Source organism: Peromyscus maniculatus, chromosome 4, assembly GCF_049852395.1.
Source record: "Peromyscus maniculatus bairdii isolate BWxNUB_F1_BW_parent chromosome 4, HU_Pman_BW_mat_3.1, whole genome shotgun sequence".
NCBI classification, from domain to species: Eukaryota; Metazoa; Chordata; class Mammalia; order Rodentia; family Cricetidae; genus Peromyscus; species Peromyscus maniculatus.
In genome coordinates this window covers 9977393-10003192 of record NC_134855.1, presented here as the reverse complement: position 1 = coordinate 10003192, position 25800 = coordinate 9977393, and the positions used below count along the sequence as shown (strand labels likewise).

The window sequence follows — 25800 nt, the reverse complement described above, 5'->3', positions numbered from 1 at the left end:
TCAACAAGGGCCTGTGCTCGTCTTACTCCCTGCCTACTTTTGAATCCTGACTAGGGTTTTTGTTTTCTTGACACCATAGGGGTTCATTAGACCAGTCATTAAAAGATACACTCAAGAAGTTTTCCAGCGAGAAACGCTTTGCCTACTGGTCGGGCTACGTCAAGTCTCTGGCGGTCTACATGGCTGAAACAGAAGGCAGCAGCTGCACGTCCTTGCTGGAGTATCAGATGCTGGTCTCTGCCTGGAGGATGCTTCTCATCATTGCCACCAGTCATGTAAGCACCTCTTGGGCATCTGGCTTTTGCTCTAAGAAGGAGGCAGTGATGTGCTGAGGTGCCTAGCGCATGCAGCTCCTTGGGATAAATGAGTCCAAGTTTGTCCCTGGGACCTGAAGTGCAACCAGTTGTCTGCCAAGAGACCAGGATGGGCGGGCACTTGGTGGCTGAGTCTTAATGAGACATCTTGGGAACAGGACAGCGAAGTTCCAAATCCATCAGACATCCGGAAGGCTTCTCAGCTGCATTGGGCCTAGATAGGTCTGGGGTGCGCCTCTCATGAGGTGTGTAGTTGCCTCTGGTGCTCTTCCTTCTGGACACTGTAGGCGTCTGTGACGCGTCTGCAGCTGTTCGTTTTCATTGGTTCTAGGAAAAGGACGCAGGCCACTGTCTCTTCACTGTATAGTGAGTTTTAAAGTTTTTACTTGTTATTAGTGTGTGCACATGTGTGTGGAGGTCAGAAGACAGAGTTGTGGAGTCAGTTCCACCTTTATTTATGTGAGATTGGGGGTTGAAGGCAGGTCGGAGGCTTGTGCAGCCAGTGCTTTGATCCACTGAGCCATCTCACCGGTCAGTTTCTGGTTGTTTTTATTGATTTATTTACGTGCATTGGTGTTTTGCCATGGGTGTCCGGTCCCCTGAAGTGGAGTTATAGACAGTTGTGAGCTGCCATGTGGGTGCTGAGAATTGAACCCAGGTCCTCTTGCTCTTAATCACGGAGCCATCTCTCCTCCAGTCTCACCAGTAAGTTTCTGAAGAGGGAGGATGCTGGTGTTTGGGAAGGGCTTACACCATTCTTGGCATTCGTTTTTCATAGTTTGATACTGTCATGCTGTGCTGAACTGTTCTTCCCAGGGCATCTGGGCAGTATCTTTACTGCTGTACAGCCTGACCTTGGCAGATGCCTGCTGTTCCAAAAACCTTGGGCATCTCTCTGACTTGTTCTCTAATACAGACTGCCTGTGTGCCTGGAGTGTTAAGCCTAGAAAGAATAGGTCTGTACATACTCTTGCTAGGATGTGATAACCACAGACCCGAGACTTCAGACCTACTGCAAGGCTTGGCCACCTGAGTGTGTGATGTCCATGTCGCTGCCTTTTAGAATCCAACCAAACAGCAGTTCTTTTAAGTTGTACCTCTGCTGCCCTCTGCCTTTTGGGAACTGACCTGGTAGACCTTGCTCCCTTCCTCCCTGCCTCCCTTCTTTCCTTCCTTCCAGCCATCCTCGGCTGTTAGAATATTTGTTCTGTGCCTGCAGCCACCAGGGCTAGAGCAGTGAACAGGCAGGGAAGGCCTACTCTCATGGAGACTGGCCTTAAAGGAGGTAAGTCATAAAATTTATAAAATTCACAGATGGAAAATGTAACTTGAGATTGTTACTTTGCTGTGATGGTTAACAAGATGCTCTGATGCTTAACACATGAGGTAAGCGTAGTCAGGGTGGCCTCTCCAAGGTGATGCCCCAGGTACCTAAGTATGTGAAAAAGCCTAGGTGTCCAGCCTGTGGAGCAAGAAGTCTAGGCGGATGGAATCGCAGGAGTCAAGTCCAGAAGTAGAAGGCACTTGGTATGTTCAGCAAGGATGGAAGAGCCAGGTGCGGTTGGCACATGCTAATGGGGAGGCTAAGGCAGAGCATCATGAGTTAGGGACAGGCTGTATAACAACATGGTGAAACCATTCTCAAAAAACCAGAAAAGGAGCTTGTGGGGAGGGAGGGCTGGACTAGAATGAGCCCAGGTGGGGTTGAAGGTCATGTGGCAGGTGTGGCTTGAATTTCCTGGACACCGGGAAGCTTTTGAAAACTGCTGAGCAGAGAAAGGATGTAGTTCTGAGGAGAGGGCAAATCTGGACTTGATTCTGACCAGATCTAAGGATGGACCAAGAAACTGCAGGGATTGAAGCTTCATTTTAATCAGGGACACAGTGACTTTCCAGTTGGTAATTGCCTCATAGGCCCCTGCGTTTCTTGCCTCCTAAAGTCTGAGAAATGTCTCAGACATGATCCTTTTCCTGTGCACTTACAGGCAGACATCATGCACTTGACTGATGGGGCAGTGCGGCGCCAGCTTTTTCTCGATGTGCTTGATGGGACCAAAGCATTAGTAAGTGTGTCTGGGCAGGTTCCTTTCCCTGAGGTCAGTCTGGTGGTGGCATAGAGGTTAGGTCAGGCCGAGGGCTGCCTGGGAGGTGTCCCCAGCTCCCTGCACCAACGCACCTGTGAAAGGTCAGTGCTGGGGAGGAGGGCACAAGGCCAGAGAAACTCTGGGTGGGAGTAAGAGCCGTGTCTGCTCATCAGAAGCCAAACTCCTGACCGCTCTGCTGGCTCTCCATCAGCTCCTTGTTGCAGCATCAGTGAACTGCCTCCGCCTGGGCTCCATGATGTGTACCCTGCTGCTCATCCTCCTGCGGCAGTGGAAGCGGTGAGTGCTGTGACAGGAGAGGCGACCTCAGCAGTGTGGCCACCCTTCCTGACTGATCTTCCTTCCTTGGAGGGAGAAGGGTCTAACATAACCTACTTCCAGGAACTGCAGCGCCTCGGCAGACCGTGTGCAGTGAGGCCGACTGCCGGGGGCTGCTGAGGTGCACCGGGGGCAGTGGGTGAGGTGCGTGTGCTTCCCCTTGTTCTTTCAGAGAGTTGGGTGCTGTGGATCAAATCCTTGGGCCCTTGACAGAGGTCCTGGAAGGGGTGCTGCAGGCAGACCAGCAGCTCATGGAAAAGACAAAAGCCAAGGTGTTCTCCGCATTCATTACGGTATTACAGATGAAGGAGCTGCGAGGTGAGCAGGCAGCCTGGGTCCGAGTTCCTCGGGTTAGGGCCAGCCTTAGAATTTTCATCTAGGAAACAGTGTATTTTCCCCGTCCCTTCTCCCCCCCACCCCACCCCCCGTAGTAACCCCCTCCCTCTTAGTCCTTAACTACCTTTCAGCCCCTGCCCTGTGTGTCAGTGCCCCTCCCCCCTGTTCTGCAGTGAGTGACATCCCCCACCCCCCACCCCCACCCCCGTTCTGCAGTGAGTGACATCCCCTACCCCCCCTGTTCTGCAGTGAGTGACATCCCCCATCCCCCTGTTCTGCAGTGAGTGACATCCCCCATCCCCCTGTTCTGCAGTGAGTGACATCCCCCACCCCCCTGTTCTGCAGTGAGTGACATCCCCCACCCCCCCTGTTCTGCAGTGAGTGACATCCCCCACCCCCCTGTTCTGCAGTGAGTGACATCCCCCACCCCCCTGTTCTGCAGTGAGTGACATCCCCTACCCCCCCCTGTTCTGCAGTGAGTGACATCCCCCACCCCCCTGTTCTGCAGTGAGTGACATCCCCCAGTACTCCCAGCTGGTGATGAATGTCTGCGAGACTCTCCAAGAAGAGGTGGTTGCACTCTTCGATGAGACCCGCCACAGCCTGGCATCGGGCAGTGCCGCAGAGGACAAGGACAGCATGGAGACTGATGACTGCCCTCGGCCTCGGCACAAGGACCAGCGTGATGGGGTGAGGGAGTATAGCAGGTGGGCTGACAGCAGACACACCATACTGGCAGCTGTCACTACCCTGGGGGAAATGGGAAGGCGGGGCCTGAGGAGCCCCAGAGCCCTGTGGGGTCAGGACATGGAGAGAAGCCCAAGGGGAAGCCCCGGCCTCCCTGCTGCTTCAGCCATGCCCAGTCCCAGGCAATAGCCGGGAAAATTAGACCATCTTCAGGTCTCAGGTCAGGTCTGATGTGAGCAGAGTCAAGTGAGGACAGGAGGGAGCTGGAGAGAGCTGCTTCACAGGGCAGGGAGTGAGGGTCTTTAACAAGGAGAAAAACAAGCCCATTCGGACTCCAGAAGAAAATACTGGATACTCTGCTGTGTGTGTGTGTGTGTGTGTGTGTGTGTGTGTGTGTCTGTCTGTCTGTCTGTCTGTCTGTCTGTCTGTCTGTCTGTCTGTCTGTGTTTCAAGACAGGGTTTCTCTGTAACAGCTCTAGCTGTCCTGGAACTGGATTTGTAGACCAGACTGGCTTCAAACCTACAGAGATTCGCCTGCCTCTGCCTCCTGATTGCTGGGACTAAAGGCGTGTGCCACTATGCCCCAACTAGAACAATGTTTTTTAAACTGTAGCTCATAATCTGTTATGTTATTTGGTTACTGCCAGCATTTTTTTTTCTTTTAAATAGTAGAGTCCTGCTGTGCCCAGGCTAGCCTCAGACTTACTCTTTGACCCTTTGAAGGAGGGTTTCTCCCTGACCCTAGGGCTTACATTTTCTCACCTAGGCTAGAAACCAGTAAGACCTACTGATCCACCTGTCTCTGTAGGCCTCAGAGCTGAGGAAGCAGGCATGTGTGGAACTCCTGGCTTGTTATGTGGGTGCTAGGACCCACACTCCAGTCCTTAGGACTGGATAGCAAGTGTTCTTAATGCTGAGCTCCATTATTGTCTTAATGTCTCTCCAGCTCCATTATTTTTCTTTTTTCATTAAAATTGTTTAAAATAGTTATTTTATGTGTATGAGTGTTTTGTCTGCGTGTATGTATGTACACTACCTGCATGCATGCCTAGTGTCCCCAGAGGTCAGAAGGGGGCAGTGGATCCCCTGGAACTGGAGTTAGAGATGGTTTTGAACCACTACATGGGTGCTGGAAACGAAAGCTGGGTCCTCTGCAAGAGCAACAAGTGCTCTTAACCTCACAACCATCTCTCCAGCCCTACCCTACTCCTTTTAAAAGAAGATGTACTAAATGTAGATGATAGCACTTCTGGATCTCAGAATGTTAATCTCTATTTCATGGTTGATGTGGATCAAATTATATACTGCGAGAAGACATTCTTTTCTTTGTAATTTAGTGTTTTGACAAGTCTCATGGGAAGGTTCTCTTCTGGTCCTGTTTATTTGGTGTTCAAAGTCCCACCCATAGCTGTGGTCCTCTTGGCAACTGATGGCTGCTAGGAAAGGGGGAGTTTTCTTGAAGGGTTGAACCTGGTCAGATGACTGCTCAAGGGGATGGCCCCACCCGGAAGTATGTCTGGACAGCGTAATTGGACTCAGTGTGTTTCTTCTTGGTGGTTTTTGTTTTTAGACAGGGTCTCATTATGTAGCCCTGGCTGGCCCGAGACTCACTTGTGTAGACAAGATTGCCCTCAAACAGATCTGACTGCCTCTCCCTCCCCAAGGGCATGAACCACCATGCATGGTGATTAAGAAAGAAAGTTGAGTGGGTAGGGAGGTGGAGTTGGATCTGAGAGAAGTTGAGGGGGTAAATATGATCAAAATACATTATAGGAAATTCTCAAATAACAAAAATACTAAAACTAAGTGTGTAGAACACTGGTGCTTGGATAAAACCTAAGGTTGGAGATGAAGGTGGATGCTGTGGTCAGCACGAGGTTAGGCCACTCAGACTGCCAGTGTCAGAATGGGGTGGGCTTGCTATTCCTGGAGAGATGGGCACAGGAGACTGGCAGGGCAAGAAGCAGGAGTGACATCAGTCACACTCCTGAGTGGAGCTTTGGGGACAAGGCCCTGGGCTGGCATTCTTCCTCTTCTGTTCCCTCAACTGCTGTTTGTCCACCTTTCCCTACCTTTGTCCTTGGCTACCAGCAGGTATGTGTCCTGGGACTGCATCTGGCTAAGGAGCTTTGTGAGGTGGATGAGGATGGGGACTCGTGGCTACAGGTAACCCGAAGGCTTCCCATTCTGCCCACACTCCTCACCACCCTGGAGGTGAGCCTCCGCATGAAGCAGAACCTGCATTTTACCGAGGCTGCGCTGCACCTGCTCCTCACCCTGGCTCGCACCCAGCAGGTAGGAGGCTGCTAAGGGTGGAAAAGACAGCCTGCTTGGGCTGGATGGTTCTTATGCTCCCAGAAGCCAGTCTAACTCATCTCTTCCTACCATTGGCTCCATATAATTACGGGTTTCTCCTCCAGGGAGCCACAGCAGTGGCTGGAGCTGGCATCACCCAGAGCATCTGTTTGCCCCTCCTCAGTGTGTACCAGCTTAGCAGCAACGGCACGGGACAGGTAAGTGCAGCTCTCAGGTGACCTGTGGCCCCATCTTGCTGCTCTTCCCTCATGTTATCCCAGTTCTCGGGTAGAACAAAACTTGCTGCCCCTGGCTCATGGCTAATGAGAGGAATGCGGCCAGAGACACCCAAGTCTATGCTTAGCATCAACCTGGTGCCAGGTAGATCCCAAGCACCAGGCCATTCGCCTGGAGAGTTGTCATCACTTCAAAAGTTGGTGTGTTACTGCAGTTGTGAATGTGTGTGTCATCTGGCTGTCCGCCCACCCCAGCCCTGTAGGGACCTCACTTAACTCTGGCTGGCAGGCAGTTGTGTCCTGGTCTGGAGTCATCTTCACCGCACCTCTTGTCTGAATTGTTAAGTCTGCTAAATCTTCTTCCTCTAGCCCAGCCTCCCTGAATTTAGAGGGAGCATGTTGAGGGCCAGGGTCGGGTGGGCCGTGGCCGAGCTGACATACCTGGTTAGTGGCAGGCCCAGGTTTGGAACTCTGCTATTGCCGAGTCTGGTAGGCTCACCCTCCTATCCCTGCTCATGCTAGTGGGAACTGTCCCTCCAAGAGACGCTTCCCTTCCCAGTAACCGGGCCCAAAGCGGTTCTGCTGCTCAGTGGGTTCCTGTGGCTTCAGTCCTGAGCCTGTGCCATTTGTTGTAGACACCTAGCAGCTCTCGAAAGTCCCTGGATGCCCCATCCTGGCCAGGGGTCTACCGCTTGTCCATGTCCTTGATGGAGCGCTTGCTCAAGACTCTACGCTACAATTTCCTGACTGAGGCTCTAGACTTTGTGGGTGTCCATCAGGAGCGGACCTTGCAGGTAAGGGGCTGCCCTCCTCACAAAAGGGGACACCCAGAGCCACTTGGGGCAGGTGACTGTAGGACTTGGGGTATGAATGCCCTCCTCATCTTTGAGATGCTGGAAGAAATCTTGAGTCACCTGACTAAGGAAGCCTTCATTGTAATACCAGCTACCTCAGCTATGTGGGCCTAGGACCTGATCTCCGTAGGTAGGTGGACATGGTGTGCCGGGTTCCTGAGCATTCTCTGCTGTCCTGTCCTCATAGTGTCTCAATGCAGTGAGGACGGTGCAGAGTCTAGCCTGCCTGGAGGAAGCGGACCACACGGTGGGCTTCATCCTACAGCTGTCCCACTTCAGGAAGGAGTGGCACTTTCACCTGCCCCAGCTCATGCGGGATGTCCAGGTGGGCCTAGAGCATTCCTTTCCTGCCAAGGTCTGGGGAGATGGTGGGGCAGGGAGCCAGTGGATAGCCTCAGTGAACCGCAGGCTCTGATAGTGTGGATTTCTTGTTTGAGGACACAGGTTTGACCAAGGCTGCTTTCTTAAGGCTGTTTCTTCCCTTCACAGTGAAGTAAGGCTGGATAGGTTGAGAACTTGGGTTCTATGAGGGAGACTTAGGTTCAAAACTCTCAGAAGGCCTGAAGCTGGAGGAGCCCAGTGGCTTTGGAGGCAGCAGACAGCTGCCATGGGCTGTTGTCTATGCGACCTTGGCTGGGCCACATCACCACTGTTCTTCTGTAGTGTGGAAACAGTAATCTCCATCTGGCTGATTTATTGAGAACTGTGTAATAGGCCAGAAGTGCACCTGAAACAGTCCAGGAGCATCACTCAGTGAGAGGGGAGGCATGCTGGTGTCCTGGAGAGAGACCTATCTGTGGGGTTGCTTCATGAGGTTTTCCTGTCCCTCCTGTGTCCCAGGTGAACCTGGGTTATTTGTGCCAGGCATGTACCTCCCTCCTACACAGCCGCAAGATGCTGCAGCACTACCTACAGGTAACCAAAGCCCCAGCCTGTCACCACTGGCGGGACCACTTCTATCTCCCCCGTCACTGCTGGCAGACCACCCTCGATCTCCTGTAACTTACCCTTCATTTCTTGACTCTTTTCAGAACAAAAATGGAGATGGCCTCCCCTCAGCTGTCACTCCTCGAGTTCAGCGACCAGCCACTACCAGCACCACCACCACCCCAGTTCTTGCTGCCCCATCTGGCTGCTCCTCCAAGCAGCCTGTTGCTGACACTGAGGCCTCAGAGCAGCGAGCCTTACACACAGTCCAGTATGGCCTTCTCAAGATTCTCAGCAGGACCCTGGCAGCCCTGCGCCACTTCACTCCAGATGTCTGCCAGATCCTGCTGGACCAGGTACTAATACCACCTCCTGACACTAGGTTTTCAACAACTAGTCTTGAACATGGGCTCTGCAGTACACTCTGCTGTACACCAGAGAGCTCCCAGCAAGTACCAGAGTGCTGTTTTCTGTCTTTCAGTCGCTGGATCTCGCTGAATACAACTTCCTATTTGCCCTAAGTTTCACCACTCCCACTTTTGACTCTGAAGTGGCCCCCTCCTTTGGAACCCTCTTGGCCACAGTGAATGTGGCCCTCAACATGCTTGGAGAGGTAGGCCACCCTCCAAACCCCATAACTTTCCACTTGGTCTGTCACTTTGAGTATAGGAGACATATCCAGTCCCTGGAGCCTAGACCTCTCCCTACAGAGGCATGTTAGGAGTTCCCATTTGTACCCTGTGAGGTACCAGGGAAACTGGTATGTGAGACCTGAACTGGCCACTTTTACGGTTAGTTTTTGTATTGCTTGCTTCTGTTCCTCCAGCTGGACAAGAAAAAGGAATCCCTTACCCAGGCTGTGGGACTCAGTACACAAGCAGAAGGAACCCGGACGTTGAAGTAAGACCTGAGTCTTAAGGGCCTGGGGCAGGTGTGTGTGGCTGTCCTCTGGGCTGCGGTTCAGCTGTGCTCGGGAGGTATGCTCACACCTGCCTCTCCAGGTCCCTCCTGATGTTCACCATGGAGAACTGCTTCTACCTGCTCATCTCCCAGGCAGTACGCTACCTCAGGGATCCGGCTGTGCACCCCCGGGACAAGCAGCGGATGAAGCAGGAGCTGAGCTCAGAGCTGGTATGGATGTGGGCTGGCCAGCGGGGAAAGCTCTTTGGGTGCTGCCTGTCCTTTAGGGTCAGGAACAGTGGTCCTGGACCTCAGTACTAAGCTGCTGCTTTTCTTGTAGAGCACGCTGCTTTCCAGCCTCTCACGATACTTCAGAAGGGGAACCCCCAGCTCCCCTGCTGCTGGAGTCCTGCCCTCGCCACAGGGCAAAGCCACCTCTCTCTCCAAAGCCAGCCCAGAGTCTCAGGAACCTCTGATCCAGCTTGTGCAAGCCTTTGTCCGGCATGTGCAGAGATAGGGGAGTGACGTGCTATCTGCTGCTCCCTGCCAACCTGCACTGCAGCCCGGGCAGAGGGTGCTGCCACCACAGAGCAGCCGCTCTCTTCGCCCTCTTCCCGCCCACCGCTGACATTATTTTTGTAATAGATCAAGAGGTCAACAGCATGGGCAGGGAGCTGAGGGTCTGGGTGCTCAAGCTCTTTACAACACCCGCAAGGTGGCCCTTTTCCTTCGAGCATTCCCGTGGCAGGTCACCAGCCAGGGAGGCCCTGGGTGCTGGCAGCACAGGACAGGCCTGTGTGCAGTGAAGATTTCCCATGATCTATTCTTCCAGGGTTTTTTGTTTTTGTTTTTGGTAATACTGTGGTCTATTTATACAAATATTAAAGTACTGTTTATAGACTGGGCCTTCAGAGCATGGGTCATGCGGCAGCTCTCAGAAGCCCCAGACAGGGTAGCCTGGAGATGGCAAGACTGCTGTTGATGGCTGACGTCCTCGTACCTGTCGATTTAGTCCTGGGTAGACTGCCAGAACAGGCAGGCAAGGGAGAGTCTGGGTCTCCTTAGCACTTGTACCAGAATACTTGTATAACCTTGTATAACACTTGTATAACCTGTTGATCGCTCTTTCCCAGGTGAAGCCCCAGCTTGTCCTCCGGGACCATTTAAAATGAAACATGGCTAGAATCAGGCTGGTGTAGGCTTAAGTGCCTGCCTGCCACTTGTAAACTGTAGTACCCTGAAGAGGTAGGTGACTGAGCTCTTGTCCCTTATAGCTCCAGGCTGAGCCCACAGCAATTGGCTACTGAAGCATTCCTCCTGGCAGGCAGGCAGGCCACTGCAGTCCAGCGGGTCCAAATTTGGAGGTTTCCCTTAGGCACAGGCATGGAACCCTGGGGATTGGGAAGTTGTATGGACTTTTTCCTCTGGTCTGCAGTCTGGGAAGAAGCTTGTGATATGGATCCATGCAAACCCTCCCCAGAGAAAGGGAGATCACTGAAGTCTAACCATCACGCTTTCAGGGCGGCTCATGCGCTCTGAGACCCTGACAAGAGCCCAGGCAACTTGCACACAAAGGATTTATTTGCCAGAGAGCAAGCAGACAGAATGCCATTTAGAAACTGCACCCAGCCAGAGCTGTGAGGGAAGAGGGAGGGCAGCCCTCGGCGCTGCCGCTCTGGCCGACCTTCTGGTCTCCCACCAGACTGTCCAGTCCCTGACTGTTAGCCCTGCCTGTTCGCTGCTTTCCCCTCAGCCTTCCACAGCTAGAAGGCAGGTGTTCTTCTCACGCCGAGAGCATTCCCTGCACATCATGGTACCAAGTGTAGTATCCTCCTGCCTTAAGGGAGCTGGGAAGCCTGGAGTGTGCAGGGATGCAGGTCAGAAGCAGGGCTAGCAGAGGGGCCTGGAGACATTCTGTCGTATAGGGTCCTTCCTAGCTGGATGGCAGGGCCACAGCCAGAACAGGGTTAGGTCCCCTGTCCTAAACAGCTTTGTCACCAGCAGACAAGGTAAGTGGCGGGCCTGGAAGGGGCTGCTTAGCTGAGAAGTTCCAAGTAGGTAACAGGGACCTTGCCCTTCTTGTTGCCTCTCTCCCCGATGAGCCAGTCAGGGTCCATGCCAGGCAGGCTGTAGACAGTGATGAGCTGTGGGGAGCAGAGAAGGAACTTGTGCCCTGGGAATGGGTGGGACGGCCCCAGGGCTAAGCAGGCGCAAACAACTCCCCCCCCCACCACCACCACCAAGAGAATGGCCAGGGTTGTGTAGACCCAGCGTTCCCGGCCTCTTGTCTGGTAGCTCCTGTCCAGCTCTTGCCTGCCCTCCCCTCCTCCCCGCTTAGGACCCTAGACCCACCTCGTCAGCTAGCAGGGCCAGCTCACTGCTGTCAGCTGCCTCGTAGTCGTAGAGCACCCGGGCCTTGCGGGTCCCACTGGCTGGGGGAGCCACCTCCTCTAGGCAGAGTGCTGTCTCTTCTGGAGGGGCCAAGCCAGCCCCTGTGGGTGCCACAGACATGGTGGCTGCAGTGGTGGTGGGTGAGGTGCTGCTCAGTGGGGGGGAGGCAGGTTCTGTAGTGCCCACAAAGGTGCCTGGAAATCTAGAGAGAGGAGCTTGTCTCAGCAGCCAGTGCTAACCTGAGACTCCCACATACTCCACAAGACACACCACATCCATTATACACAAGGAGGCCCTACCCCCCAATAACTTACATGGTGCCCTGGGAGCTGGCAGCACAGAGAGAAACAAAGGAAGCTGAGATGATGTCACCTGCTTGCCTGTGCCCAACTCCAGCCCAAACACTAGAAACTGTTGGGAGTCCCGGGGGACTCTGGTCGTTGATGGTAGCCCCCAGGGGCTCACCACACGAGGTACCCAGGTGGGGTTCTAGGCAGAGCCTCTAGTCCAATCTCATGTGTTGTGGGGTTTTCTGAGCTCTGAAGAGAAGGCCCTTGGCCAGAAGCATTGGGCCACTCACTGGGTCTAGGAGATAGGGGGCCTCAGAGACCTGGGTCCAGCCACACCTGCCTAGTTGTTTCTGCAGATCCAGCATGTGGCGGTAGCATTGTGCATAGTAGGTTGTCTGAGACTTGACAAATTCATGGAGGCAGCGGAGGTGGTTCACCTGGAAGGAAGAGGTTGGGGCTTCATCTAGCCTCTGGCCTCAGCATAGGCCATCCCCATCCCGTCCCCTGCCAGACCATACTCCAGGCACCACTGAGTGAGGATGGGGTGCCCAGTCTGTGGGTTGGCTCTGTGGCCCCTGCTTGCGGCAAGGACCCAGCAGGACACAAATGCAGGACTCACATGGGTGCTGCTGATGCCCTCCAGCAGGAGACGAGTCACTTCTGCCTGCCGGTCAAACTCTGTCTGGGCCACTCGAAGCTCTTGCTCAGCCTAAGTGGGACAGGCGGTAACGAGAGCAGCCTCCATCCTAGATCATCCCTTGCACCAGCCTTCCCTGTGCCCCGAGGCCCACTGAGCATAATATCACTGCCCTCTAGGAACATAGATGCCTGGCTTTGCACCTGGAACTGACATCCAGAGAAGCCAGAGCCAACTTGAGGTCTGTGGGTAGCTTCAGTGACAGACCCTCCACCACCCGACAGGATGGGATCTATCAGAAGATGCCTCTCAGGACCTAATGTGCTGCAGAGCAACCATCTCCCAGAGGGGGATTTGGTATCCCTGCCAGAACCCTAATGAGCGTAAGGCAGAGTCCAGAGCCTCAGACACCCCCCCCCCCATCTACAGCAGCAGCCCTTGTCTCCCAAGTCCCCTAGGCCCCAACTCACCTTGTCTACTTCATCATTCCAAAGCTGTGGAGACCACACCAGCACCAGGGAGCAGGGAAGGGAAGGTGGGCATCGTCAGTGCGGGGGAGGGACAGCCAGATGCCAGAGCCTGTGCCTGCCCCAGCTCCCAAGGACCCAACCTCTGTCCACCCTATCCTGCACAGCCTACTCCAGCCCAATCAGGAGCTGAGGCTGGAGTGAGGTTCACTTTAAGGGCAGGGAAATGACACCACATCCCATCTAGCATGCTGCATGCAGGGCCAGCCAGCTGGGCAGTCTCGCTTGTACTTTTCCTACAGCCCCCAACTCTACGTGGGTCTTAGAGACCAAATGTCCCCACCCCACCCTGACTCCTGCTCGGAGGCAGGACAGGACAAGTGACCCTGGGCCAGTCACTGAACCTTTCTGTCCTCCGGCAAAGGAAGGCAGCCTCGGGCCAGAGTCACACTGGGGGCCAGTGGCAAAAGAAAAAAACAGGGCAGCCTCCACCCTCCGGGATGTTTCTCCTTCAACTCGGCCCAGGGAGGGGAGCGGGAAGTGTCATCCAGAGTCTAGGGAAGAAAGACACCCCCTCCCCCCATTGTGACTTAGGCGACACAATTTATGGACACTTGTGGAAATGTGGCCTAAGATAACACTGACACATGGAGGGACTGCTGAACTGGGCCAGCAGAGTGCACAGCCCACAGGGGAGCACCCTCGTCATGTGCCATGTTGGAGGGCCATCTAACGGGCCTGAGCATGAACAACAGTTGACATCTCAAAGACAGCTGCCAGCCATGGAATGATGGAGAGCACAAATCACACAGTGCATGCTCGAAACGGGAGCAGAGGGCCCGGTGGCTGGTGCAGGATGGTGTCACTCGGGACAAGGAGAGAGCCTGCCATAGGAATGGAGGCGTGTGGCTGGCCTAGCCCACACAGTCAGTACAACTAACCAGGCTACTGTGGCAGCCTCGCCTGCCTCCCCCCTCATCTCGCCTCCACCTGCTCCTCCAGCTGCCCTCGCCTGCTTTCCAGGTGTTTCCCGGGCCATCTAGCTTGTGAGCTACAATGGCGCTAAGGCAATCAGTTCTCTAGTAGTCTGAGACAGGAAGTCAGCCCAGACAGCCTCCTCCCTAGCCCCAGTGTCCCCTAGTAGGAGAGCACAGACTGGAAAGCCCCTCAGGTTCCCTCGAGGTGGTACAGTGTGCTGTCCTAAGGTCATGGAGTGGCTCTGTGCAGCTGGACAAAACATCTTCTACCTTGAATAGGAAGAAGCCGGCTAGCCTGCCTGCTGGGCCGGGCTGGGGCAGGTGAAGTTGTCACTTCCCTGTTCTGAGTTGCCCCCCAGCCTCTCAAGGCAACCTGCCACAGGAGCAGGGCCCTTTGCCTCACCTGCTGGCTTCGGCTCCTGCACTGACAGGGCCAGTGCCGGGAGCTGTGGGCAGAGGCGGCCAGTGTGGGGCGGGGCATGGTGGGAAGGGTGCTTACCGCGGAGGCGCTGGCCGAGAGAATGTAATTACGAGGTCTAGTCTCCTGAAAGTCAGGCACCGTCTGGCGGGGAACAGAGTTCATGGGGGAGGGGGGTCACCGTGGGCCAGGGCCGGTGTTGAGGCCAGGAGGTGGCCCCGGAGTCTCCCATATACGGAGACGCAAGAAACCCTGGCCCCAGGGACAGGAGGACACAGACAGATACGACACAGACCCGCTGCCCACTCCAACCATCTGGAGAGGTGACAGGCGTAGGGCCTCAGTGGGTCCAACAGGAAGACCCAGTGGACAGAGGTGCCGAGAGCCCCAGGAAGCCACAGGCTGGGCCTGCCCCTCTTTGGGGTCTCAGATCCACAGCCCTCCCCACCACAGCTTTCCAGCTCAGAATGTCACCACACTGTCTCTGCCTCTTCTGTTGAGGCCAGATCCCTCCCAAGAGGAGATAAGATCGATGGATGCATGGATGGACAGAGTGACAGGCTTTTGACATTTGCAAGAAGCTGCCTCACAGGCCTTGATGCCTGCATCCCCACAAACCAGAGACGCTGCATAGAGGCCAGCCAATTGCAAAGCCTAAGGGGTGCCCTGGGTTGGCCCCAACACTGGGCCTTGGGACAGGACAGGTGAATCAGAAGCAGCACAGCACATGGGACAGGTATACTCACATCTCCCTCACACTGAGCCAAGTTACCCACAGCAGAACGGAGAGGAACAAAAACAGAGAGTTAGTTAAGTCCACAGCAAGCGAAAGCAGGCAGAGCCAGCCCGGCGCGAGGTGGGCATGGAAGGACTGGAAGGACACTCGGGAGTCCAGGGTGGCACATGTGTGCCCAGGAGTGAGCTGCTGAGCGTGAGTCCCTAGGGACACTGCTCCTGCTCACTTGGTTCACGGGCCCCAAGGGGAGAAGCAGTCACTCTGCAGTTGACTAGGAAAAGACAGAAGTAACGGTGTGGGACTGTTCTGCCAGGTGATTGACAAGTGATCCCAACAGCCACGGGTCATTCTCTTCACATGTATGCCCTGCACACCTGGTTGACTTGGGACCTGGCTCTGCCTCTTGCCGGAGGCAGTGTAGGCCCCAGCGACCACACTGACCATGCTGTAGGGAGAACACAGTGGGGAGCCGCCAGGCTCTCCTGGTCTGGCCCACCTTTCCTGAGCTACGAGTCTGAGAAGCACAGAGGAGTTTCCTAACGTGCCTTGGGCCTAGAAGTCTCTCAGGACCTGAGGTGGCTGTTAGGTCCTTACACCCCTGAGCAGCCTGCATGACAGACAGTGCCCAGCCTTCCTGTCCTAGCCCTGTCAAATCAGCTCAGCCTGGCCTGCCTGGGTGAGCAGGCCCCAGCAGGCTGTGGGGGGAAGGAGGAGCAGGATACCCCAGGCTCTGCTCCTCAGACAGGCCCTGCATGGGGTTTGGTGGCTGGCCAGCTCTAGTGCTCTCCACAGCCTTCAGCCTCGGGGAGCCTAAGCACAGGGCACAGCGTACCCATGTTCAAGCAGCAGGTGGAGAGTTAGTGGGGGAGCCATGTCCAGACAGGGCAGGCTGAGCATCCACGGAGGCAGGAGAGGCATGCAAGAATTCCATCTGATGCCTAAGAGATTTGCAGAGTGCTCAGCCCAGTTCAAGGCACTGTGAGCCTGCCTACCTCATAAATGTCTGCCCTAGAGCCACCAGGATTCCCTGGGGTGGGGACAGAAACCATGACCTGACCAGTCAGCACAGTCTAGCCCCAGCCAGGGAGGAAGAGCATGGCAAACACCAGGTCCCTTGCGTACCCCATTGGGGGCGGGGCACTTACCGTGGCTTTGGCTTCTGCTGCCTTGGCCTTCTTCAGCCGTGCTTTGCAGGCGTCCAGGTCAAGACGTCGGTTCTGCAGCAGCCGCCTCTCCTTCTGCAGGGTGGGCGACAGGAACAGTGAGACCAGCCCAGAGCTGGCCAGAGACCCCTGGGAAACTGAGACCCAGAAACGAACAGTCATTCTTGGTCACCCGGCCCGTAGGAACCACCTCTGGAGAGGTCCGGGTTCCCTGACTGGGGTGACAACCTGTGCGCAGAGCTCAGAGGAGTGGTCCCAGACCCCTCACCGAAATTGTTTTCCAGTCCCCTTCCAGGAAGTTGCGCAAGGGCGTGAGGAAGCTGAGGGAGGCGGTGTGAATGAAATCCCGCTCTGCGGCTCCCAGGCGTTTTTCAGCTTCTGACACCTTGAGGAGTGTCTTCCCTAGGAAGACAGAGTTGTAGTGTGAGGGAGGGGAAGGACTCAAGCGGCTGTGCCCTCAGGAGGTCTGCCAGGCAAGTGTGGGACAGACAGATGTGCTGACATCCACCATGAAGCACTGCAGCCCTAAAAGGATGGACAGTGGCTCCCGGGGCCTAGCAGGCAGGGGATGAGCATCTCAAGAAAAACCAAAAGACTGGGAGTGCCAGGATGAGAAAAAGGAGTTTGACAAAAAAGGACTTCTCCCCCAGAAGTCAAGGACTTCAACTTCCAGAGTCTGGAAATTGATCAAAGCCACAAAAATGGAGAAACATTTTCTGAAGAACAACCACTGGACCCCAGTAAGAACAATGAAGGGTATGTATCATCCTGGGGTCGGTGGCTCTCTGCCCGGTGACACGGCACTGCCCTGGGTAGCTGCTGGTGAGGCTGACAGGAGGGACGCACAGGCCCTGGGGACATTACTGACAGCAGCAGCCAAAGCACTGGCAAGTCACCGGCCAAGGCCAAGGGCAGCCGGTCGCTGGAGGCCTGGTGGAAAGAGCGCCACCCCGGCCAGATTTCAACCGGAGTACATCTGGAATACCTCCCGGCAAGCACACCGGTGGCATGTCTGAGACAGGCTGGAGAGCACACGGGCCACTTCCCACCTGGGCTGAACAGGAAGCCGTGTACCCACGAGGCAAACGCTAGCGTTGTCAACTACTCCACCTTTAGACGAGTTCCCCAGTTCACATACACACCGACAGTCTAGCTGAAGATATTTAAAAACAACCACTGACCAATATTGGCTGACATGTACTGACTCTGGGACAGCTTCTTAGGAGCTAGCTTGAAATAAGACGAGTAAGCTGGGAATGGTGTGCAGGCCCATAATCTCATCTGCTAGGAGGCTGAGACTGGACGGTCCAGAGTTAGAGGCCATTCTGAGCAAATTGTAAGACATTGTTTTTTTAAAAAAAGGGGGGGCGGGGGAGAATAGGGATCTGGGATATAGCTCAGCGGTAGAGTACTTGCTGAGCACACACAGGCCCAGGATTTAAAAACTCAGTACAAAAGAAGATGAAGAAGATGATGATGAAGGAGGAGGAGAAGGAAGAGGAGGAGGAGAAGAAAATATATAGAAAATACCTATAATATAAAAGGAGGCAGAGTGGGGCATGGTAATTCCAGCACTTGGGAGGCAGAGGCAGGTGGATCTCTGTGAGTTTGAGGTCAGCCTGGTCTACAAAGCAAATTCTGGGACAGCCAGTGCTATTACACAGAGAAACCCTGTCTGAAAAACAAACAAACAAACTAACTAAATAAATAAATAAAAATAAAAAAATAAAGGAAGCAGTAAAGAAAGACAAGAAAAATTACCCAAGACCTAAATGAAAAAAAAACTATCTACATCAATTATTACATTAAATGTAAATGGATTAAGCACTCTAATAAAAAGGCAATGACTATCAGATATTTTTTTAAAACTATCTAAATATTGTCTATACTGAATGCCATTGATTAGAGCCATGCTTGAGATTTTATGATAATAAACTGGTTAAGAAGAAAAGGGCAAAAAAATAAACTATGCAAATGCTGGCATTAGAGCTAAGTAGCCATACAGTTATCAGACAAAATGGACTTCCGGGCAAAAAGTTTGACTAAGGACAACGAATAGCATTTTAACTTTTGTTTTTGAGATGGAGCGTTACTCTGTTGGCCAGGCTGATCTCAAGCTTCTGGTCTTAGATGATTTCCATACTCAGCCTCTCAAGTGGTGAGAATACAAACTCATCAGTGGGATGGGGCAACACAGTCAATCCTGGACTGGGGATCACCCAATGACTGCTGAACAATCATGGGGACTTGATTCAGTCCCCAGCACTTACATAAAAGTCAGTGGCATGCAAAGGCATCTATACCTTTGTTACAGATGGCAGCGGAGACAGGTGGATCCCTAACGTGCAATGGCCAGCAGGTGTAGGGAATAAATAAGCTACAGGTTCAGTGAGAGAGCAGTGGAGGAAGACATCCGAAATTGACTTCTGGCCTACACACGCACAGGGAGACACACACGCACACACACACAGGGACACACACGCACGCACACACACGCACACGCACGCGCACACACACACACACCAGTCCATCAGAAAGATAAACATATGGACCTAATGGGGCTCTAAACTATACACCCCACACTGACAAACGACAGAGAGAAACAGACAGTGAAGAAGACAGCTTGAAAGCTCCATGCTCTTTCTCAATGACCAGAGGGAGAGGCAGCGAGAACACAGCGGACACCATCAGCAGTCACCCTTCCTGAACAGTGCTGCACCCTGCAACACATGACATGAGATCCTGTTACCTGAACACACAACAGTCCCCAGACGGCTCATATGCTAGGCCAGTGGTTCTCAACCTGAGGTGCCTCGAATAACCCTGTCATAGGGTCGTCTAATACCATAGGGAGACACAGACTACGTTATGGCTCACAACAATAGCAAAACTACAGTTTTATTTTTATTATTTTTTTATTTTGTAGGGACAAAAATAATGTTATGGTTGGGGTCACCACAGCATGAGGAGTCATGAAAAAGCCAGGAGCTTTAAAATCCAGACAGCCGAAGATCAAGTTTCCTGCTACTGGGGTATAAAAAGCCACTTGGAAAAAAACTTTGGCGATTTCTCTTTCTCTTTGCCACAGTACCAGGTTTATGTGGTACTGGAGAGCAAGCTACAGGCCTCACCAACTAACTGAGCCAGATCCCCAGCCGGGCAGTTTCCTAACGGGGTGAGCAGGGGGCAGGAGCAGTGAAAGACAGACCAAAACCAAGTTATTGACAGCCTGAGCTGGGAACCAGGACTGACTATATAAAGGGGAGACTTTTGGATGAGATAGAGGGATTTTTTTAACTGGTCTATGGAGATGTTTGTACAACTCTAAAGTCACTGGGGGGTATATAACATAAACCAGGTAATATTCCATGGCATACAAGGTATATCTCAAAAAAATTCAGAAATGAAGGAAGAGAGAATGAGAAGGCATGGCAGCATGACGGCAAATCTGCAAGACACTGGCTAATTAGGAGCTGGGGAGATGGCTCAGCAGTTAAGGTCACTGGATGCTCTTCCAGAGGACCAGCGTGCAGTTCCCAGCACCCATGTCAGGAAGTTCACACGGCCTGTAATTCCAGCTCCAGGAGATCTGACGTCCTCTTCCACCACACAGGTGGCACAATACATATATGCAGGCCAAACACCCATCACATAAAAATAAGTAACTTTTTAAGAAGTCAGGTTGCAGGGTTCCGAAGACCCCACCAAAAAGCACATATCGGGGCTGGGGAGACTGCTCAAGCGTGAGGACCTGAGATCAATCCCCAGAACACACATACATAGCAGGGCACTGGAATGGCAGTGCTCAGGAAGGAGACACAAGGCATGTCCACAGGCTTGCCGGCCGGCCAGCCCAGCCTAACCAGACAGCGAGCACCAAGTCCTAGTGGGAGACCTTGCCTCCTAAAACAGGGTGAAAGATGCCTAAGGTTGGACCTCTGGGCCCCACATTCACGTATGTGCACCTACCTGCGCACACACAACCTAGGGCTGGGGTGTAGGTCAGTGGTAGGGTGCTTGCCAAGCATACACAGGGCCCCAGGTCCCAACTCCAGCACCACAGAAACAACACACATACACACACACCACATACACCATGTATACAGATACATACACACATACCACACTACATTCCACAGACACATACACACACACACACACACACACACACACACACACACACAGCACATACCATACAAATACCACACCACATACACACATTCATCACCATACATACTCACACCACACACACATATACACACCCACACCCACATACTATATACATAGCACACACTCATACACATACCATACCCCCACCCCCACACACACACCTACACCTAAACCGGTTAGGACAGCCTTTGTTCCTTTACTCTCATCTACATTCTGGGAGAGCTTACATTCATAATGAACTCAGGTTATCTCTGCAATTTCTAAACAGGAGGGAGGTGGCCTGAGGGCTACACCCTCAATCCCAGCATTCAGGGTACAAAGCCAGGAGGAGCTCTGTGATTTTAAGGCCAGCCTTCAACAGCGAAACCTAGTCCAAAACAAGAGGGAGAAGGGAGGCGGGGAGGGGGACTTAGGAGGCTAGGGCAGTGCCCCTCACTCCGGCCCTGGCTCTGTGGTCTGCTCACCATAGGGGGTGCCGGGCCCCAGCTCGCTGGCCGCTTCCGCCATGTACTGAGCCAGCAGCTCCCCATTGGTGACCCTCGAGGGCACCTTTCTGTCCAGCTTCTCATAGAGGAACTCTTCCACACGAGCACCTGGAGGGGACAGCAGCCAGAGCCACCAGAGAGGACAGCCTCAGTGACAGAGCAGACCTTGGCCAGCCTCCCACCCACCCACCCAGCATCCCTACCGAAGACGTCCAGACCCATCTCCTCCGCCCGCCCCACCCTGTGAGACCAGAGAGGAAGCTCAAAGACCTGGAGCAATGAGTGGGGTCGGTCCCACCGCATGAAGTCAGCGCCTCCCATGCCTCCCCTATGTGAGCAGGATTTACAGTGTCTAACATGTTTGAGCGACCCCCAGCCTTGGTCCCCGGGCCTCTTGGGACACTTCAGGGACACTGCAGGTTTACAGATGACATGCAGGTTGCCTCCAAGCCAGCCTTCTGCTCCCAGGTCTTCTGGAATCAGCTCCTCCGTATGACTTTGGTCAGCCCTCTCCCATCTCTGGCCGGGAGCCCCGGCTGGCGTTTGTCATTTGCCTGTCCCCTTTTCCCACCTGTACTTCAGCCCAGGCTTTCAGCTCCTGTGTGCAGCCTGGCCTTCCCTCCGCTCAGAGGGCCTTTGGAGCCCTGCACCCACGGCCCTGAGCTGGGCCGGGTGCCCACCTGCCTCTTGCCCCGCACCCACTCACTGGGGTTGGGCTGCAGCAGGACCTCCGTCTGCCTCAGGATCCGCTCTGTCCAGTTCTTGGTGCTGTCTGCCCGAGCCAGGAGGTTTTCAAAGTGAGCATCAAGCTCAGTCTTCTCCGCTTGGCCGAATTTCTCCTCTGTGAACTGGAAGGAAGCGGCAGGGGAAAAACCTTTGGAGGGTGGCCTATTACAACCCACCCTGGGTCTTGGTTGCCTCTTTCTAGGGTGAGGGGGTTGGGTGAGTTGGATTCATGGCTCCTGGAAGCCCCACAGCAGCCCCCCCCCCGGTCCCTCTCTCCACAAAAGCAGGTATGTTCCCAGTGAGTACGAGCCCTGAGGCGGCGGCCACCAGGGCTGAGGGAAAGAACTTGGTAGCAAGTCCTTAGGGAAGAGGTGGGGCCCAGAGCAAGGCTCCAAGTTACCAGGGGACTCCATGAGACTCCAGCAAGAATTCGGGTTCTGGAATCAAAGGGACAGCTCTACTCCTGTTGAGCTGTGTGCCACTGGGAAAGGGGCTTTGCTCTCTGGGCCTCAGTCTCCCCCAAAAACAGAGAGTGAGAATGTTCCTCACAGGCTACACAGGGTCAGATGGGAAGGCAGTGGGCCAGAGAGGAGGGGCTGGCAACTGAGTCTGTGCCCAGCGTGAAGTGTCCACACTGCTTCTGCGGGAGCCAATGGGCAGCATGTCCAGGGAGCGAGTGTGGGCGGGAAGCTGGCCAAGAGTTTGGCTTCTGGGTGTGGTAAACAGAGAACATGGCCAGCCCATCCGAGCCAGCTGCTGGGTGTACCCAGGACCAGGGAGGTCACATGGGTCCCCAGTCAGAGCTGGCTGGAGCCATGTAGGCCACCTAGGAATAATCAGAAACTGGTCCGCGTCCTCACCATCTAATCTAGAAAAGTCCAGGAACAGATATCCCCAAGCATAAGCTTTTTCCAGCCAGGTGACCAGGCTTGTCCAAGGTCATCATTCAACAGCACAAGGTCAAATCTGCTACAGGTATAAGGAATAAGGACTATGGTTGTGCAGCTTGGGGCACTCAGGCTTCCCATTGCACAGACAGATCCACTGAGGCCGACGGGTCTGGGGGGCTGGAGCGCTGCAGAGCCACTGCCTGTGATGAATCATCTAGGCTGAGCCCAGGAGCCACCAGGTCTCTCCAGCCATCAATTATGCAGCAGCCTTGGGCTTCTCCCTGCATTAAAGCCTCCTCCCTCGGCTGCCCGTTCCAGCTCAGCCCTGTCTCCACAGCCCCTGCCTCTGTGGCCCTGCTGTTACCCCCAATTTCCAATTGGGGAAAGGGCTCAGAGAGGCAGCAGCATCTCCCTGGGCCTCAGTTTCTCCCTGGAAAATGACAAAAACCCACCTCACACAGTATCGGGCCAGCATAAAGTATGGGCTTAACAGTTTTCTTTTTGGAAATACTGGGTATGGAACCTGGGACTTCAACGATCCTGGACTCTCCTGCTGAGCCATGCCCAGCCCTGGGGTAGTATTACCTGGTGCTATAACTTATAAAGTCTCCCAGTGGTATCACCGGGCGTGTAGGGATGCTGCCTCATTCTGGTTCCCACACTTACACACGGGGCTCTCCCGAGTCCCTGGGCATCCGGCCTTCCCCATTGCGACCTGCCTGGCCTCGATGAGGATGAGGCCCCTGCAGATGCTAGTACTGTGATCACTGCTAAGTATCAGAGGAGCGGCTACCACAGCCACCCACGGGCGAGTTAGCCGTATTATTCTAACGTGCTGTGCCCGGCAGGCTCCCCCCTCTCCCAGCCCTGATGGGGCCCGCTCTGCCACCCGCACCCGCTTCACAGGCTCTGACTGATGTTTCAGACCCAACTCTGGGGCCCTTGGTGAGGGACACCACCCCAAAATTCACTCTTGTAGAAGAGACCCTGCCCTTAGGTTTCAAGTTGGGGAGGCCTTGTTCCCTTTGGGCTGGGGGTGGGGCGAGGCCCTTAACACTGTCCCTGGTCCACACGGGGCTGTGTGCTTACTCTGCATGTCCCGGTGCCCGGCACAGTAACACTGACCCATAGGAGCTGTCCACACACTGGTAATTAAGAATCCCTCCATCTTGCCTGATGACTCCCATGGCAGACGCCTCTCTGCCTCTCTGGGTCACACTGCAGGCGCCTTCCTCCTCTGTTACCTAGTCTCTCTCCTGCGAAGGGGAAGGGGATCACGCCTGAACCAGTCCAAGGCAGTTCCCAGCAAGATGGCATCAGCAGGAGGGTGGGTGTGTGGCGCACAGAAAGCCTCTATTTATAACATGCTCAGCTCCCTCCTCCACCCCAGCCTGGGCCTGGGCACTGGCTCCGGCTCAAGTGTGAGTGAGTGACCCTGTGGGCCAGCCTCCATCAGGCAGAGCGAGGCCAGGAAGCCCAGGCCACCACTACCCCCAAGCCTTTCTGTGGGCCTGGCCAGGTCAGGTGGCAGGACCCAGTAGATCAGGTTCTTCCCAGATGTGTGAGATAGTGTGGTTACCATGCCAACGCCGGGACAGGATTTCCCCCTCCTGCAGAGACTGGAGCTCTGAGGGCCCAGCATCCTCTCTAGGGCTGGGGTTTGCCCACCAAGCTTGGAACTGGGAATGGGAACAGCAATCCTCACTGGGACACTAAGTCTCCTGGGAACCCTTCGCTTTCTAGTAAACATGGCCACATGGGCCCCTGAGGGGGTGGGGGCTGTGCCCAGCAGAGCCAACAAGTACCCACAAGGGCAGCATACAGAACCTGTTCCTGGGGTACAGAGATGGGCCAGCCCAGGGGCACAGAAGCCCCAGAAATCCCACACCCACCCTTGGAGCAGACAGGGCCTCCAACCTGAGCCTTATACCTGCTTCACAGAAAGGCACAGTAAGACCGAGATGACTGTACAAGGTCACACGCTGCACAGGTGCGCTTTAACCGTGGTGACCGCAGTTACAGCCATCCCAGCAAAGAGGTCCACTCATCCCATTGCTCAGACGGAGGCCCAGTGAGGTAAATCCCTGCCCCCAAGGTCACAAGAGAAGCATTCACATCCATATCTGACTCCAGCCCTTCACTATGACATCAGTTCGCCTCAGTTTCTCTTTCTGATCCCAAATGTTTAGGATTTGTTCCAATATCAGCATTACCGGCCTGGACAGAACCCAAAGAGGGCACCCAGCCAGATCCTAGCCTTCTCGCCATCCTTTAGGCCTGGGAAGTAAAAGGAAACAGGCCTCCCGCAGAACAGAAAGGAAATTACTCCTGGCTTCCGGCCTGATCATCCAAGCGTGTGAAAGGGACTGAGTGGAACCGCAGCACCAACCTGCCCATTGCACGGGTAGGGAGACTGAGGTCCGCAGAAGGGATTAGTACGTTTCTGTGCAGCCCTGGGCCTGTCAGCCAGGGCTCGCTGGGCTAGGGTAGGGAAGCAGGAACCACCCAGTCAGTGGTCATTCATCTCCCGAGTTGTGCAGGCGCCAGGGCAGTGGGCAAACCTGTCAGTGCAAACCGGCACTGCTGGGCGCCCAGGCACCGGAGCTCAGGCCGCAACCCCATGCCATCAGGGAGCTGCGCTGACCCCGCTGGGAGCTCCCCTGGGCAGCTCAGGGACAGGGGAGCAGGGGGCCGAGCTGCCCCCAGCGCGCACCGCCGCCGCCGCCGCCGCAGCAGCAGCAGGGAAGGGGCTCCCGCTGCAGGGTGCTCGGGGCGCGCTCCACATCCGGGGCCCCACGAGTGGCGTCGCGCCAGGCCTCACCTGCACCGCCCGGGTGAAGAAGATGCCCGCGTCCGACGCCAGCTTCTTCATGTTGAAGTCCATGGCGCGCCCGTACGCAGGGCAGCCGCGCCGGCCCCAGCGCAGCCGGCAGCCCCCCGCCCCGCCTCGCCACCCGGCCCGCACCCCGCCCACCTGCTGCCAGCGCCCGCCCTCTGCGCGCGCGCGGAAGAGGACCAGTGGAGCCCGGGGCGGGGCCAAGCGGGCCGGGGCGGGGCCAGGTGGGGAGGAGCTTTGCTGGGAGCGCTGCTGCCACCTGCCGGCCGCCTTCCGCCACAGCCGGCCCCTCGCTCTAATGGACATTTAATAAAGCAGACGCACACTTTACCTATATACAGTTCATCATCTTGGTAGTATTTTGAGCAAATTTTTGTTTTTTAAATATCTGGGGATTTATTTGTTTGAAACAGGGTCTCTCTAGGCCCCAACTGGCCTAGAACTCCTTGTGTAGGTCAGGCTGGCCTCCAGTTCACAGAAACTGACAAGGATCCACCTGCCTGCCAGCACTCGGGAGGCAGGGGCAGGCAGATCTCTGAATCTGAAGCCAGCTTGGTCTACAGCGTGAGTTCCAGGACAGCCAGAGCTACACGGAGAACATCTGTTTCAAAAACAGCAACAAAAAAGATCCACCTGATTAAAGGC

At 54.7% G+C, this 25800-nt stretch overlaps 2 protein-coding genes across 12 annotated transcripts in view; one reads left to right on the top strand and one right to left on the bottom strand.

Annotated features, from left to right (window-relative positions):
• Positions 1–9874, top strand: part of Nup188 (nucleoporin 188) — a 59244-nt gene extending 49370 nt beyond the window's left edge. For 4 of the 7 annotated variants that reach the window (XM_076568998.1, XM_042274961.2, XM_076568997.1 and 1 more), the window contains 15 exons: positions 80–275; positions 2300–2377; positions 2610–2695; positions 2907–3052; positions 3579–3760; positions 5849–6052; positions 6178–6270; positions 6924–7082; positions 7330–7467; positions 7983–8057; positions 8174–8425; positions 8551–8682; positions 8896–8969; positions 9071–9200; positions 9310–9874. In XM_076568998.1, the coding sequence (XP_076425113.1) occupies positions 80–275; positions 2300–2377; positions 2610–2695; positions 2907–3052; positions 3579–3760; positions 5849–6052; positions 6178–6270; positions 6924–7082; positions 7330–7467; positions 7983–8057; positions 8174–8425; positions 8551–8682; positions 8896–8969; positions 9071–9200; positions 9310–9486 (2122 nt within the window). In that variant the 3' untranslated portion in view covers positions 9487–9874. The remainder of the gene's footprint in view (positions 1–79; positions 276–2299; positions 2378–2609; positions 2696–2906; positions 3053–3578; positions 3761–5848; positions 6053–6177; positions 6271–6923; positions 7083–7329; positions 7468–7982; positions 8058–8173; positions 8426–8550; positions 8683–8895; positions 8970–9070; positions 9201–9309) is intronic. The other 3 variants (XM_076568999.1, XM_006983416.4, XM_076568996.1) reach the window with 1 other exon arrangement.
• A 658-nt stretch (positions 9875–10532) lies between these two features.
• Sh3glb2 (SH3 domain containing GRB2 like, endophilin B2) lies at positions 10533–25285 on the bottom strand. Of its 5 annotated transcripts, XM_006983419.4 has the most exons (12): positions 25141–25285; positions 21410–21551; positions 20683–20811; positions 16317–16450; positions 16031–16123; positions 14231–14293; positions 12758–12781; positions 12270–12359; positions 11987–12087; positions 11675–11689; positions 11322–11562; positions 10533–11113 (listed from the first exon to the last, which is right to left on the bottom strand). In XM_006983419.4, exons 1-12 carry the CDS (start codon positions 25201–25203, stop codon positions 11006–11008), a joined length of 1203 nt encoding a protein of 400 aa, XP_006983481.2. In that variant the 5' UTR covers positions 25204–25285; the 3' UTR covers positions 10533–11005. The 5 variants fall into 5 exon arrangements, with proteins under 5 accessions (XP_006983481.2, XP_076425116.1, XP_006983482.2 ...); XM_076569001.1 differs by lacking the exon at positions 11675–11689 and having other exon boundaries at positions 11941–12087; XM_006983420.4 differs by lacking the exon at positions 11675–11689.
• Between the last annotated feature and the right edge of the window lie 515 nt (positions 25286–25800).